The sequence below is a fragment of the Bactrocera oleae genome, chromosome 5 (assembly GCF_042242935.1).
Source record: "Bactrocera oleae isolate idBacOlea1 chromosome 5, idBacOlea1, whole genome shotgun sequence".
Classification (NCBI taxonomy): Eukaryota; Metazoa; Arthropoda; class Insecta; order Diptera; family Tephritidae; genus Bactrocera; species Bactrocera oleae.
In genome coordinates, this window is record NC_091539.1 from 68,709,031 (window position 1) to 68,725,807 (window position 16,777).

General features: G+C 35.7%; 1 protein-coding gene across 3 annotated transcripts in view; it reads left to right on the forward strand.

Moving 5' to 3' along the window:
• Positions 1–1,928: 1,928 nt before the first annotated feature.
• LOC106615818 (seminal metalloprotease 1) overlaps positions 1,929–16,777 on the forward strand; it is a 28,163-nt gene continuing 13,314 nt past the window's right edge. For 2 of the 3 annotated variants that reach the window (XM_070110744.1, XM_070110745.1), the window contains exon 1: positions 1,929–2,163. In XM_070110744.1, coding sequence (XP_069966845.1) covers positions 2,058–2,163 — 106 coding nt within the window. In that variant the 5' untranslated portion in view covers positions 1,929–2,057. The remainder of the gene's footprint in view (positions 2,164–16,777) is intronic. The other variant, XM_014232175.3, reaches the window with a different exon arrangement.

Consider the following 16,777-nt stretch of genomic DNA (forward strand, 5'->3'; position numbering starts at 1 on the left):
GATCTACAATTTTACACCCGTGCTTTTCTCATCAAGAAGCTGCCCATTTGTCTGCCACACAAATTGAACGATCAAAATAAAGCACTTGTATGGAGAACGCGTTTGCATTTGACGAGATATCTTCAAGAAATTCGGTATGAATTATTACCCAAGGAAATGTTTCAACCTCCAAAAAAATAGTTCAGATCGAGTCACTATAGCATATAGCTGCCATACAAACTGAACGATCGAAGTTCTTCTAAGGAACCTTTTGTATTTGTTAAGGGTGTTATAGCTTCGATGAAACCGAAGTTAATCTTTTTCTTGTTTATCATCTGAAAGTAGAGATTTCAACAAAGAAAACGTCTACCGACTTTCTTTAAAAATCTGCTATTTTTGCGGGGTATTTTCGATTGAAAGTTAAGTTTCCGTTATTAAGTAAAAATAAGGTGCAAAAATTAATATTTTAAATCAATAAATAGCAGTAGTAAGTTTGGGACATAAAAAGATTAGTTTACTCAAAATTATGTTTAATAGAAAATTTTTGTAAAAGATAGAAATAAAAAATCAGAAACTTGATTATTTGAATTTTTCATACAAAATTTGAGACTATTTTACTTTTTCCATAGGACTTGCAGTTTTTTCGAAAATCGATGCTGTTTTTAACAAAGTGGCTGCAACTTTTAAAGTAAATCGAATTTTGAAGAATCGTTCTGAGCAGATATTCTGGAATATTAAACTTGATTTGACTGCAATAAGCCAAGCAAAATACTTCAAATCTCAGTAATTCATCATAATGAAACTATTATTTATTTTTGCCATTAAATAGAAGGATTATTGCTATTGGATAGAAGATATACCTATTTTCATATTTATCTTCTTCATATAATCGATAACAGTTTAAATGAACAATTTTTTTAAATTTACTTTTATGAGATGGACATGCATGCAACTCCTCTCAAATTTTTTTCCTGTCTACCTTTTAAAGTAAACTGATTACTTCACAACGCTTGTCTTATCAATTATTGCTGTCAAGTGCCACATACAACAACAAAATTAAAGAAAACCGAAATAAATTAAATAATTTAAGCGAATCACTTTCGGTTATCAGTAGTGGCAGAGAGTGAAGTGTAGTGGTACCGTTTTCAACTGATTTTGCAACGGCAGCACAAGGTCGCATTGATTGCATGCCCAAAGTCAGAAAAGATAAGCAATGTATACAGGGTGACCAAATGTGGAATTATTATACGCACATTTTAAATTATGTTTTTAGGTAAGTAAAAGATATATATAATACAATAAAAAAAGTGCGCTCTGTAGCAACAGCTGGTTATGATTTCCCAGAAAATGCCATTGATGCCGCGGAAACAATCTCGCATAGTTGCAACTTTGACGCAAAATAAATGAGATGTAAAGATGAAGAACCAATTTGCAATACTGCCACATTTGCGAAGTTTGCAATAAATGCAATAAGTTTGCGACATTAAATGAATACTACTCAGGTGAAAAATAATTACATTTTAGCAAAGAGAAACATTTCCTATAAAAATATTAGCTAATATGATTATCATCATGAATTATTTGTATATTGGTGAAAATGATATATATTAAGTTTCACATTTGGATCCGATAACGTTTGTCGCCAAACGAAATTAAGTGATGCCTTTGTTTTTGAAAAAGAGAAAATTTACTTCGGTTTAAATAATTATTTCGATGCTAGAAGGACTAAACATTTATTGCTTTTCAAGAAACAAATCAGTAATTTAATTTATCGAAACTTGTTTATATTCGATATCGAAGACCAAAACTGTATGATGTATTCTCAGTTCAGAAATCGATATTAATATCACCCTGTATGCATGGTTTTATATGTGCATGTGTATATACATATCTGCCCGCTTCTTAAACATTACGTTTTTAAGTAATCAAATTGTAGTGGAAATATTGGCTCCGGTGTAAGCGGCGGCGGTTTCACGCCTTTACGCTTTCACGCTGAATGTAAACAAAGTTGATGAGGTGTGTCAATAATTTCCACTCCTTTTCATTTGTGCACGTTGTTTTTGTAATTTTACACAAATATGATATTGTATACATATAATATTTGTATATTAATTGTTGAAAGTGTTTGTGACCGACTTTTCTCGCTAGTTATCAATGTGAGAAAATTGATTTGCGACGAATTGAGTGAGTAAACAATTTATTGAAATATTTTTTTTTTATAAAAATTAAGTGCAAGTGCCATAAATGATTATATATATTATGTTATTAGCATATACATATATGTATATGTATAAATATATAAACAAATATGTATTATACATATATGAGCTTAAGCTAATTTAATAGGTTCATTGTATATACTTGTACATATTTACTCTTGTGCATGCAAAAAACCATTTTCATTTTTCGGTTTTTAAATTTCGCAAACTCACCATCAAGCACATATTAAACAATATTAAAGACTTGCTGTCATAATAATACCACTGAAAGTCAACTTTGTTCGCATTAAGGCACACTTCAAATCACTTCGAATTTATTGTATTGTTTGTTGCTGTTGTTGTTACTAATGTTTGTTCACTTCCAGTCTATTCATTTGCGTTATGCAATCGTCTTGATCCAGATATAAATACACATTCCCAACACTTTGCATAGAGTATATTGACTTTGTTCACCCAATGGTGATTTGTTGTTCAAAAAAGATATATTGTATATCAAAATTAGCAGGAGACGTTTGAGTTTGGTTTTCGAAAGTGCCACCACTATGCGTCCAAGATAACTTGAGAAATATTGACATATATTGAAGAAACTTGGTACATGAATTCTTTGGCACTCAGAAGCTGGGTTGAATTTTTATATTGCCACGCCCACAAAACGACTTTATTCGAAAAAATAGAAACCCTTAATTAAGCTTCAAAAGTTGAAATTAAGCTGGTAGTCACAATGAGAGAAACTTTTGTGGTTTCGAACCTTTTAAAAATCTAAGTTTCAGTCTCAATGCCTGAAATCAGTTAATAACTACACCCACCTCATATATAATTGTTATCCTAATAGGTTCCAATGATTGATATTGCTTCATACGATCATAAGTATCCAGATATCGGGTATGAGGATTCCTATGTTCTGTTTCTGGTTTACTTTCTATTGCTCAATATGTTGGTAGAATTTTTGAAATATTTCATACGTCTTGAATTCACGTATTTTGTGAGAGTAGCTAACCTTCGACAGGGCCCGAACTTATAACTACCTTACTTGTTTGAAATAGCTCTTTATGGTTGCGCTTTTTAAAGGTTTAAAATATTTTAAACATATTATATGTTTGCTCATTTATTTATTTAACCAATGCTACCTTCATTTTGCCAATTTATCTTTACGGCCTGACTGCGCGATTATTGTTGCGCGTGTAATCGTCTATTTTCAAATTTTTAGCAGCTCGTTTATTTTTTAAAATTTCATAGTTTGCTTTGTCAAAATGCCAGCGGTTATGGTAACAAGTGTTTGATTTAGCGGAGTCCATGGCTTATTGCATAAGTACAAAAAACCGACGATTTACCAGACAAATATGAGTAATAAAAAAAAAATATTTTTTGAATAGATACCCTTAGTAATCCGTATCCTGCGTTGTATACGTGTGATCGCCTTAAGCTTTATGGCGTTAGAAAGATAATATTTCGTATTCGTCGTCGTCAAGTAAGCACTATTTTCACTATCCAGGAGCTAAACACTCTATAAAAAACTGTATGGAACCATTTAAATAAAGTTGTATACAAAAACAAGCTCGTTGTATGGGTGTCACACGAGTTATCGTAAGAAAACCTCATAGATCAATTTTCCAACAGCGAATCACTGCTGAATCGCAACAACATCGATCCATTTCTAAAGCGGACGGCTACTGGTGATGAAAAGTGTGCACTTACGACAACGTCAAGCGAAAATGGTCGTGGTCGAATCGCGCACACGGTGGCCAGGACAGGATTAACAGTCTTTTACTATTTGTTAGGTGGGTGGATGCAAAATTTGTAACCCGAAAGAGCTATCTGAACTGACTAAAAGCCTCTGACAATGAAAAAGGCTTACTCTATGCTCTATGAAATGAATTTGTGGTGAATATGCAAAAATGGCATAGCTAATTTCCGCATTCACGCTACCAACATCAACTTTTCCCGTACACACAGTCATGCATACTCGAATGGGGATTTTCAATGCTGAATGCCATTAAGAAAATTTCTCTTCCTTCTGTAAGTAGGCTTGCTGATTTGAATGTTGCAGCCATTGTTGTTGTTACAGTTGCATACCGGCTGTAGGCAATCGGATGAATTTTATTTTCACCAAGCGTATTTTCACATAAACATGCAGAATAAACTTGAGAACACGAGCTTACGGTGGCCGGAGAAGAACGAGCGGAGAGCAGTGGAAACGGCTGGAGGCGGTTTGGAACTGACGCGCGGTTTTAGCGAAAGCATGACCTACCTTTTTCAGAGAACGGCATGTTGTTGCGCTTAAAGGTGATATTTGTTGTTGCTTTTTTTTTGTTGGAGAAAAATTACATTAGAGAAATTCTGATTGCCAAAGCGAAGTTAGAGATACGGGCATAAATGTATGTTTCAGGTGTGTTTCAGCATTTATACTTGTATATACATGGCTGCGTGTGTTGGTGGATGCAAATGAATGGTTGTTATGACGAAGCATTATCGCTTCGGTAATATAAAGACACGACAAGCTCACTTGCGCATGAGCAAAACTATTGTTTTTGTGCACGTGTTGTTGTTATTTTTGCTGTTGCAAATCACAGCTTAAATTCTGTTGTCCTGTTACTTGTTGCTGCACTCACATATACACACATATTTGCACCAATGCAAGCATGGTGTTAGCATTATTGTTCTCTTATGCTTAAACACCGGTGTTTCTGCGGCTACGCATGCGCCGTTATGCCGGTACTAACGGCTGATGGCTTCTGCTTCTGCTGCTGCGGTTGGGCTTTCACTTCTTCCGATTTGCATTCGCTAGCAAAAACACAAGCGGTCAGCAAAAGCAGCAAATCTAAATGAGCAAATGCAAAACAAATAGCAAACAGAAAGCAACAACAACAGCATAGATAAAAACAAAAGCAAAGTTACAGAAATGTGCAAACAACTTTCTGACGCCAGCATTTATGCTTGAGTTTTATGAGGAAATGAAATGCAAAGAAAGCAATCCGCTGCAACCAATGATGCTTGCAACTCTATAAATAAGAAAGTAAGAAGAAGGCGAAAAATAGAAACTGGCACAACGACCGCAAATCTTTAAAGGTGTCTTCGCTAGCTGCCGCTGTAGTTGTAGTTGTGAGTGACTCTTGGTGCTGATTGTTGCTGTTAGCCGCTGTTTGCTAATGTCATAGCCGCTGAAGCTAGTAATCGATATTGCAATTATGGTTTGGCACAGTGAGTTGGTTGTTCATAGGTATATGTTATGGGTGTCTCCATATATAATATATTTGGTTTAAAATAAAGAAACAAAAACAACAAATTCAAATTATTTTTATATGGTATGTGAACACCCATAATAAATGTATGAAGAAGAACACAACGAAGTCACCTTTTTTCATCAAACCGGACATAAATCAGTGAAACCGACATGGATTATATGCAGCTGAAAGATCAGAGAGTAAAAATACTACAATGATCAAATGATTATGGGAAACCTACGCAGTACCAATAGTCCATTAGCAGGCAGAGCCGATAGGGCGTTTTGAGAGTGGTTTTCTTATTAATTTGTAAAAATACAACATTTTATATAATTTTAATATGAAGTCGATACATTTTCAGCTATGTGATTATAAAATTCTCAAGATGTGACATTCAATATGAATTTTAGCTAATTGTTTACGATACCAAAAGTTCTGAAAACTCTTCTCTTACAAAAGTAAATCTGTGGCGTCTAATTGATCGAAAATGCATTAATATGCGGTATAAAATGCAATAATGAGGGTCGTCAAATCGTAAGAAATCTGTCTTCTATTCAACGCTGTTAATGGCGATTATATACAACAGTTAAAGTGAAGAAAATTATCTTCGAAAATCGCAGTGTTAGTGTGTTCGTCTGCGGTGATGACATATCCGAAACCTCGAAACAGCTGATACGAACAAACTTTTAGATCAGAAGCTTTGTATAAAATCCACCACGTTTCATTGGATAATTTTCTAAGGTAACACTCATCTAATAATTATAATAAAAATTATTATTAAGTTGAAAGCTTATATATTTCATTAACTTCACTAATATTATTGCATAAATATGAAGAAAAATAACCACATAAACAATTTCCTCATTATACCCTGAACAGCGTATATTCAGTTGGCCACGAAGCTTATAACACCCATTAGGAAACATCAGAGACCCTATAAATATATACATAAATGATCAGCATGATAAACTGAGTTGAGTTATACGCGAACTAGTCCCTCAGTTTTAAAGCTATCGATATGAAATTTTGCACCTGTCCTTCCCTCACTAAGCTGCTCATTTGTCGGAACGGCCGATATCGGACCACTAGCATATATCTGCCATACAAACTGAACGATCGGAATCAAATGCTTGTATGGAATACTCTTTTATTTGACGAGATATCCACACGAGTTTTGGTATTGACTATTGTTTAAAACAATAATGGAATTTCCAAAAATACCCATAAAAACAGTTTTAGCTGAATTACCACTATTAGAAAATTGAGAGCACTTTTATGAAAGAAATAATTTCATATATTCACATTTATCGGAGAAACTCAACATCTTATTTGAATCAACTCAAAGCATTTTTGTTGACGTTTTGAGTAAGAAAAACGCATGCGCGTTTAAAAACCCCAGATGTAAGAAAGGGGGTTGTCTACAAAATACGAATTAGAGCTTTACATAATATTATATAATATATAGAATATCCCATCCCTAAAAACAAAACATAACTCGATTTTAGTCATAGAAATAACTTATACTTGTAGTCATGGTGTCCAGTTCCTGTACTTTGTCTAGGCGGTCCTTTCTTTGGCTAGATTGAAACTTCAAATACATACTACAATATTTTAGCCATTAAGATGTTGCTATTCAAAGGCACAGATCTAGACAAATTCTTCTTCCATGTTAGTTAAAGGCGAAATTTGTAACTCAATTTACTATCGGACTAGTAACTCAATTTAGCACAGAATAGTGAAAAAAAATAGTAGAACACCAACCAACTTTTTCTATGACCTTAATCCGTCTTTCTTCAACTGATGCTGATCTGCGAGTGCTCACTGATTCTTTTGTAAATGTAGCGTGGCAATTGCCACTAAAATTTTAATGAACCCTAAAACGGGGGAAGGCATTGCAATTCTGTCTACTTATAAACACACACTTATATAAAGCTTGCCTGCCATTGTCTTCCGCATATTCCGGTCCACTTTGACGTCGACAAAAACGCATCGAGTTGTTGTATAACGCACGCTAGCTTTGTGTTCGGCTACCAACGCTGCTGTTGCCACCGCTCGTGATTTGCCAGCGCTATAGTCAGCTGTGCCATGTTCTTAAACGCTAACGAAGCAATAGTTACGGTAGTTATGACAGTGGGTAGTGGCTACAAACATATATTGGCGCGACGCCGTTTCGCTACGGAGCGCAACGCAATGATGACGTCTCTGGAGAAAGTCTGCCAGCGTCAGTGTTGGCTAACCAAGAGCGGTAGTTGGCACAGCGGCTAAGCAGTTAGCTGGTTCGACTGTTGGTTGGTGGGTTAGTTGGTTGATTGGTTGGCCGTTTCATTAGCTGTCTGCATGAGCTTGCGCGGCAGGGCGGCATGGAGCAGAAGAAGTTCAATAAACTCCCATAGTTTGCCAAAAAAAAAAATAAAATAATTTGCTTAAACAAAAAGCAAACCAAAAGGCAAACCAAAAACATGAAAAATTTAAATGTAAAATAAATTAAAGAAGTTGTAAAGTCGACCGTTCAACTTTTATTGTAATTGTGTATGCTACCAACGGACCACAGCGCATGGGGGTACGGACCGCATCGTGCCCAACAATCAGCTAGCCAGCGGTGTGTCTTACATCGCAAGTGAAATGGCAGGGTCGGGTGGTGTGGCGGTTAACATTTCGACTTATGCAGTGGTTGAGCGATGTGAAAGCAAAGCCGAACTGTGACGTTTTGCAAACGGCCACGAATGATGATGATAGGACGGTAGGGGTATTAGTATTCGGCTGAGTGCTGCAGAACTCTTTTTTAATTTCTTCTACGGCAGATAGGCGACGAGAAGAAATACCAGGAGGGGTAGCCATATAAGTTTTTTTTTTTAATTTTTGTCCAATTAGCCGAAATACTTTTAGACCAGCCTGTTCTGCAACCCACCAGCTCAGAGCCAAGTGTCAGCCACCAACAGCAAATTGTTGGTCAAATCAACGTAGCAATGTACCAATGTGCCATCGGACCAAGTGTTCCACAAGACCGGCTTTTGGCCGCTGCTGACTGCCATCGCTCGCTAGTTCTGTGCTCATTTGCTTCTGCACTAGCACGACCGATGGCTCTGCGACTGCGATCATTGACTTGTCGTACTACTAACTCACTGCCACAGTCACCGACATTTGGATTTTTAGCTTTTTTCACAATTTACCACTCTTTTTTGGTGTCTTTTATGTTTGGTGTGTACGATGATGACGATCGCTCATGACGATCTTGGCTATTATGACGAAGACAAGGCGACCGCAACGCCGTTCATTTGGGTTGTTTGGCAAATATTCGTTTCAATATGCATGTGTATGTGTGTGGCTGTGTACTTCAATGGTGACGCCGATGTCGATATGATATGAGGCGCTTTGGTGACAACGATGGTGTCATAAAAGCTGTTCGAGTCAATAGGCGACAATTGCCTTATGTTCAATTATTTGTGTGTGTGCGTTTATTGCTTAATGGAAGATGGCTATTGTGTGAGTTTTCTTATATACATACACACATGCATATATACATGTGATTGAGATCTGCACATTAATATTTTTACAGGCGGCTATTAAAAAGACATAAATTTTCGGTGAAAATTAAGGGAAAGCAAAAGTAGAAAGAAACGTAATTCTACATAGAAATGGTTTGGGAACTTTCGCGTCTACGAATATTCATTGAAAGTTCAATTTTTATTGTAGTATAACTTAAAGAATTGTTGCTATATTAATCGCTTGCGTGTTTGTTGATTTTGGTATATTTAATAATGCGTACTTGCAGTGACGGATTTAGGTTTGCTGCCGCCCTAGGCCCCATTCGTTCCGTCACCCTTTTTGATAAAATAAATTTCGATCCAATATTTTTATGTTAAAATTTACTCAGTTTCTGTAATTTCAAAACACTTCATACAGGTGTGTTATTGATCTCCCTAAAATGACAGAAAGTAAAGAACATTACTCGATAACGACCATAATTGATCTATTAAAAAATTAACAACTTACCTATACAGCTTGAGCAGTATATTAATGAACGTAGTTATAATATCTTCTATAGCAATTTTTTTATAAACACTAATCTGAAACAATTTTTGTAATTAATTGTCTTTACTTTTTGTCGCATCTAAAGTTTTGGCATTTCCAAAATTTTGCCGTCTTTTAAATTATGCCGCACTAGGCGTAAATCCATCACTGCGTATATGTAGTTCCAAACGTCAGGATTGATCCTTTGCATTTCTAGAATATTATTATTTAATTAAATCAATTTAGTTTTAGATATGTGGCAGCTCATATTAGTTTAATGTTACTTGAAGTTAAAAGTTCTCAAACACATTTAGTTAATACTTATATTTTCTATATTATTATTTTTAGATGGCAACTCTATTATGGAATATACCCCTTGAATATTTGCAAAAGTGTAGAAAGCATATTTTATCAATTTAAAGTGTTATTGATTCATATTTTAAATGTGTCATTCCTATCAATCGATCTAGTAAACTAAGCTAATATTATTTGGATGAATATCGTGAACATATAGAGAAAGAGCATGTCCTTGCAAGGCGTATCCAGCACATGTTTATTTCTGAACCAACTAAAACTGACACTCGAAATGTAATAATGCAATCATGTTCTTTTTAGTCTAGAGATTGAAGCGTTACCTTGGAAAATAATCTATAACGAATTTTGTAAAAATATCCTATCCAACGAAAAAATTTTCTCTAAGTTTTCTTACAAGAACTTCATTTTGAGCGGTCAGTTTGTATGACAACCATATGTTATTGTGATCCGAAATCGGTGGTTCCAACAAATGAGCAGCTACTTGGAGAAAAGCGGTCATGTACAAAATTTCAGATCGGTATCTCAAAAACAGCACCGTTTAATACAGTTCTTTTTATTTTGAATACATTTTTTTCTTCAAACGCTTTCAGTTGCCTTTTCCTCGTTTCAATTTACGAAAAGTTTAATTTAAGATTTTCTAAGAGCAGACTTAGAGTGCAATCCCAAAATCGTTTGGCTTATTAAAATGTCAAAGCCTGTATATGAGGGTCTGTGATGAATAATTTCAAGAAACTTTAAATTATAGTGGCTAATTACACTTGCATTTTTATTTACACTTATTATTTATAAATAACAATAGGATAAAAATGCATTTCTACACTCAATTTAAGCGATGAAGGCCCACAGTGCCAAAATAAATTTGCGATAATCACTCCCGCCAGCCAGCATACAACTCAGCCCCATTTTATTGCTTGCCAAAAATACGTAAAAATGCAATAAGCTAAGTATTTAGTTACGCATGCGCGACGCAGTTATTTTTAACTCGCACGCACATCCTGTCGCTTACGCGTATATCCGCCTCAATCGCACATCGTCCCCCTTTTGGACAATAAAAAAAAAAAAAAATACAAAATTGCGAACATGAAAAAAGCAGCAAATCATCAGTGCAACTGCAACACCAAACGTTCGCACGCGGCAGTGCCGTAACGAAGGTGGCAGCGGCAGCAGTCAATTATGCTACAACATGCCGAACCCCAAGCCCCGAACCGCGTAGCAGCAAGCGCCGCTCGGAGCTCTGACTCAAGCGAGCTGCTCGGCAATGCAGCGTTTCTGCGCGCAGCCAAGACGGCCCTGCCAGTCAGCAAGCCAGCCAGCCAACGAGGCAACAACTTGGCCGCTCGTCGCTCGGCGCCTCTGCGGCAACACTCTTCGGCCGGGTTCAATGCACTCAATTTGGCATACATTTTCGTATTTTTGTTATCATAAGTTTTTTATTTGACTTTGGCTTTTCTGCTTTTCTGCTTCTCTGCTCTTTTTTCTTACATTTCATGCCAGCGGCAACTACTTTTTTCTGCTTTTGGTTTTTATCGTTTTTGTTTTTGTTGGCTTTTTTGCCTTTTCGCTTTGCGTTAAAGTTTTCGAGTTTTGAGTTTATTTTTGATGTGTTTGCTTTTGCAGTGTTATTGCTGCTGTTGTTGTTTGTATTGTTGTTGTTTGTATTGTTGTTGGTTTTATTGTAATTTCGTTGCTGCCGTCACAGCTTCATATCACCACAACGCTTTTGAATGTTGGCTTTTTTGTGAATTTGTGCTTTTGTGTGTTTTTATGCTCGCTGGAACGCGCGAGTGTGTAAGTGTGCGCTCACGTGTGTGTGTGTATGTGCCTTTGTGCGTTTTGTGGCATTTGACTGCGATTTTAATGTTGCTTTATGTAAATTGCATATAAATGCGAACGCCGAGTAATGTATTTAAAATGCTCGTTTGTGCGTTTGTTGTTGTTGTTGACGCTATTGACTTTGTCGTTGCTTGTTGTTGGTGCATTGTTTATTCTTAGCACCGCTTCTGCTGCTGCCGTGCTGCAGTCGTGAGATTTTATAACTATTACGTTGTTGTTGTTGTAGCTTTGTTTTTTTCTCACTCGTTCGCTGTCATTTTTGCCATTTACTTACCAACATACACATACACACATGTTCGCATAGTAGGCTGTTAAATCTCCCGATTGGTGTATTGATAGGTTCGTCGGTCAGTCCAACTGGTTGGCGGACTGCCCGACTAGTAAGCCCGCTTACTAACTGTCCGATGGTTTGGTTCAAGAATTTTTCGGTGAAATGTTGAACTACTTTGCGTCTCGGCATCGCCGCCGATCACTGACCGCTGCTGCGTCCACATGCCTACATAGCAGTCGGTGAAATCTTAACCAGCATGCCAACATGCCAGCCGTTGTTATTGATGCTGCATATTATACTTAATGTTTGTTTGCATGTTCTATATAGGCTGGCAACACTTAAATATTGCTGCTGAAAATTATTTATTTAAGTATTCATATTTATGGCGCAAGACGTGCTTAAATCTGCCAGAGTACTCATTACATTTTAACTGTATATGAAATCTTAAATGTGCACCAATTGCTGCTGATCGTTGCTTCAACATACGGGAGTTGGCGAAACAAATGAATTTTGTGGCCGAAAGATGAATTCACTATAAACCATCGTCAAAAGAACACTCGCTAAATTCACAAAATGCAACAAAATACTATTCTCATTCCAAGTCGATAATTTTACCGAGTTCAAAGCGGTTAGGTGAGTTCAAATGAGGTATGGCTACCTGAAAGATATAAAGCCTACGAACTCTTCAAACAATTACAACCAAAATTTCTTAAATTTGCAACAATAACAAAGTTGAGCATTCTTTTCATATTCATTTAGAAGAGTAACGGCCTATAAGCATGAAATTTAAAAGACCACCTACCCTGAACTTGTCTATTTAATGGGTTATACATATTTTTTTTTATACCTTTCTTAATTGAACCTTTGAAAATTAGGACAATTAAATCTAAACTGCCAGATGAAAAAATAAAATAATAATAATGAATTGCTTGTACTTAACTACTATGTGCATAAATTACTTTTTAATATAAAAATGTATTAATAATTAAAAACAAAATTAATTTGCAGAGTTTTTTGAGTTATTATAGGAAAATTTATTTCAGATATAATTAGCGAATAATGTTCATAAAACTTTGTCATATAGTGTTATATATGAAAAGAAGAATAAAAATGAACATCGCCGAATTCGATTGTCAAGGGGGTCTTCTCCCTTCGCGCTCAAATTTTGGGTATATTTTTGACGATGGATTGCAAAACACAAACCACACATGATATTTACACAACATTTTTTTATTAATTAATTTTAAGACTTAAATAGACAACAACAATAATTTTTCTTTCAAAACTCTGCCCTTGAGGCGTCTTTAATGCGTGCGACTTAGTCGACTTCACGGCAATAGATTTAAGCTTTTAGATGTTAATAACCCTAATTATCACTTGATTCAACTTTTTTGACTATTTGAAAATCCGTTGAAATGGCAGCGGTTTAGAAAAAGTGCATTTTTTTACTATATTTTTCAAGCTAAAAAAGACTGTAAAACAACAAAATAAAATATTACAAAAAGCTCATGTCGAAACATAGTGATATATTTTGTGAATCAGTAAGAGTTTTCAGATTTCGAATATAGATTTGTAGAATCATGCAAAAACTACAAAAGCTAGGACATTTGGGAAAACGCGCTTTAAACTGACTGAGCGAAGAGAATAGTCAGCGCGGCGCCGGGTTTGGGGCTCGATATCTTGTAAGCCAAATCAAAGTCAAATCAAATTTAAATCCTTTATAGAGCATGTTTCTAGTTAGGTCTATATTAAAAACATGAAAAAGAAAAATCGAGTTTTTTAAAACGCGAAGGTAGACGTCCTTCTTAATTGAAGGCTCCATGTGGTCTATTGTTGATACGAGTATTGCTGACAAGACGGTTTTAAGTCTAAGTCTAAGCATTTATCGGCTTATTTTTAAGTTCATGAGATAGGAGCTCTTACGTCTTTCAGCCATCGAATCTTAATTACTCTCTTTCTTATATTTGTTATTATTCAGCCTCAATTTTCAGTGGCATCTCCCTCACTGTAAGTATTTGTATACATATATACAAGTACAGTTGATCTTTTAGGAAAATAAATGTAAAGCCAGTTATTTTTTACTAAGCGTTTCACATAAATATGGATTGAATATTTAAAAAGCTTCAAAAATTAATGTTGTACTTTCAAAGAGATTTGTGGTGAATATTAAAATTTCGCTATAGTATGCCATGAAGTTTAAAGTTGAATGAAAGTCGATTTTGCCAGCAGCGAGTTCTTCTGTACCAAACATAAAAATTTTCGTTAGCAATTAATTGCTTAAACACGCTGAAGTGACGTTTTTTTAATATCTTAAAGTCAGGGAGCTTACTATAGTTAAGAGCTAACCGCTCGCTGTGGCATGCGCGCCACAACTGTTGCACTTTTCTTACCAATATTGGGCCAACAGCTAAAAAGCCAACTCCAACGACTAACGCTTTGCAGAGATTATGCAGCAGCAGAAGCACACCGACCGCAACAGCAACGACAAACACGCTCAAACCCGGCAAACAACTCAAACAAACGACAGCAAAGTCGGTTTGAGCGCTTAAAAGCGCGACGGCTTAGCTCAAACATACACCCAAATGGTTGTGGCAGCGCTCGAACCAAGTTGTGCAAAAAGCCAAATGCAACACTTTCGCGCCGCCAAGCTCACGCAAGAAGCTTTTCACAAGGCAACAAGTGAGCGCAAGCACGCGAGAGCGCTGTACAAATGTTTGGAGGCCAACAACAAAAAGTGCATACTTCATTCATGGTTACTGGAGCGTGGCTCTCCTTCGTGGCACGTGCACGCGCTTATGAGCGAAGCTACGATATTTATGTTTGCTTTTCACGGATTTTCTTTTATGAGCGCAACGGGCAGAGAGCGCTCACGCGACCGATCGGCCTGCAGACAGAGTGGCAACGCAAAAGCTGCAGCAACATCGGCGCGCACACACATTTGTACATGTATTAGCTGAAGAGCATCGGTCAATGAACTCTTGCAGGCCCCACGGTTTGACCCATATTTTATGAAAGTGGAACACTGTGTGACAGCTGATCGGAAGCGATCGCGATAGTTGTTCGTTGCCAGTTACGACCGTCATTACTATGACTTTTATTTCTTGTTGCTTTTTGTTTTTTGGTTTTTGTGTGAGACTTTTCTTCTTCTTTTTCGTTGCTTTTTCTTTTCTTGCCTTTTCTTTTGCTTTGGCTTAAAAGCAGCTGTAGCTAGTTTCGTTGTTGTTGTTGTAACTGTTAGTACATCTTCTTTACAGCGTGTGTTGGTGGTAGTTAGCATAGTAGTCGCCGGTTTGGCTTTGACAGACGCGCTTTCTGGCTGACTGGCTAACTGCTTGGGCGAGCAGACGCTTGGCTGGTTGTTGTTGTTATTGTTGTTTTGCCATATCTCGACGTTTGCTTGGCTTGCAACTTTATGTTAGCATTTTTAATAGCAGTGGTGATTTGTAGTTGTAAAGAAAGCATGGAAATTTGTCACAAGCGTCTTCGCATGCATGAATGTTTGCTGTGTTAGTATGTATGTAGGTGTATTCTTACTTGTATGAATCGCTAATTTCCCATGATAAGTTGTTATGTGGAAGATTATGTGTGTATAATCTTGTGAGGGAGAATACTATTTAAATTTATTAAGGTTGTAAATGCTGCGATTAACATTATATAACAGCTTAACTGAAATATTTTGTAATTATAATCTATTTAAAAGCACCGGTCGACACGATTATTGGGTCTGACTTCTGCACGTTAAATTTCAGTTTCTCCAACAGCAAAAATAAAAATTCCTGGGTTTTCGATGTCTAGAAACGGAATTTGAAGACTATTAATATAACAGCGCAATAAATATGTTTGAGTAAATTAAAAAAAGGAAATTCTGTCGATGGAAATATAACATTTTTAATTAAATTTGGAGAGCCGACGTGTGTGTCGACACTGAACAATATGTGTTAATGTATACTAATTTAATAATTTTTATATTCAGCAACATTTATCCACTAAATAGATCTAGTTTGTCATTTTGAATGCGATTGTTACGCAGCAGGTTCGTTGCTTAAGTCTTTAGTATTTGCTATTTTGTTCGGAAAATAATAATTGTTTTAGGTACATCTCCGTAATTGACGTCGAATTTTTGTACTTTCTTAAATCTTCTCAAAGCATTTTAATTTCAGTACTTTTTTCTATGTTCTGGAACTATTATTCTGGTATTAAATGTAGAATTGTATTTGACAAAATCAATTATCTTTAAAACAAAGTCTAGGTAGAAGATACTCGGCCACCCACTTAATGAAGAGGGACATTGTTAATATATTCAGATTAATTTATCAATATTGGCGTAAGATTATATATAATAGGGTACACAAATATTCCGATAGGTGCCGCAATACTCAAATTATTGTTCAAATTCGAATTATTATAATCAGCCGATATACTTGTAGTTGATATCAAGCTTTTATGAATTTTAAATATTAATTTCAACTGTCTGATGAGAACATTGATCTAAATCAATTGTTATAAATAGAAAGATTTTTTAAGAGGGTGTAGGGTGCAGTCAAATATTTGAAAAAGGGCAAAGGCCACCAGATGTGATTTTAAAAAAATTTTCGTTTTTTCGCTCATTTTTGTTTTAAAGAGGCATCTTATATAATAAATAAATAAAAATAACGAACATTTACAAGTTTTAATGTATTAATAATTTTTGATTAATTTTGAAAACACCTGCGGAAAAAAGTGTTTGGCGCTGAGAAATTTTTTTTATTTAAAATTATGACACATCTAAACACCAAAAAAAAAGTTATTATTACAGTCGATGATAATTTGGAGATATTTTTTGAGAATAAGACATTTAAAGTTATGGTAGCCAATTGCACTAAATATATTAAAAGAAATTCTTGCAAATACACTCATATATCCGAAATTATTCGCCAAATAAACTTCAA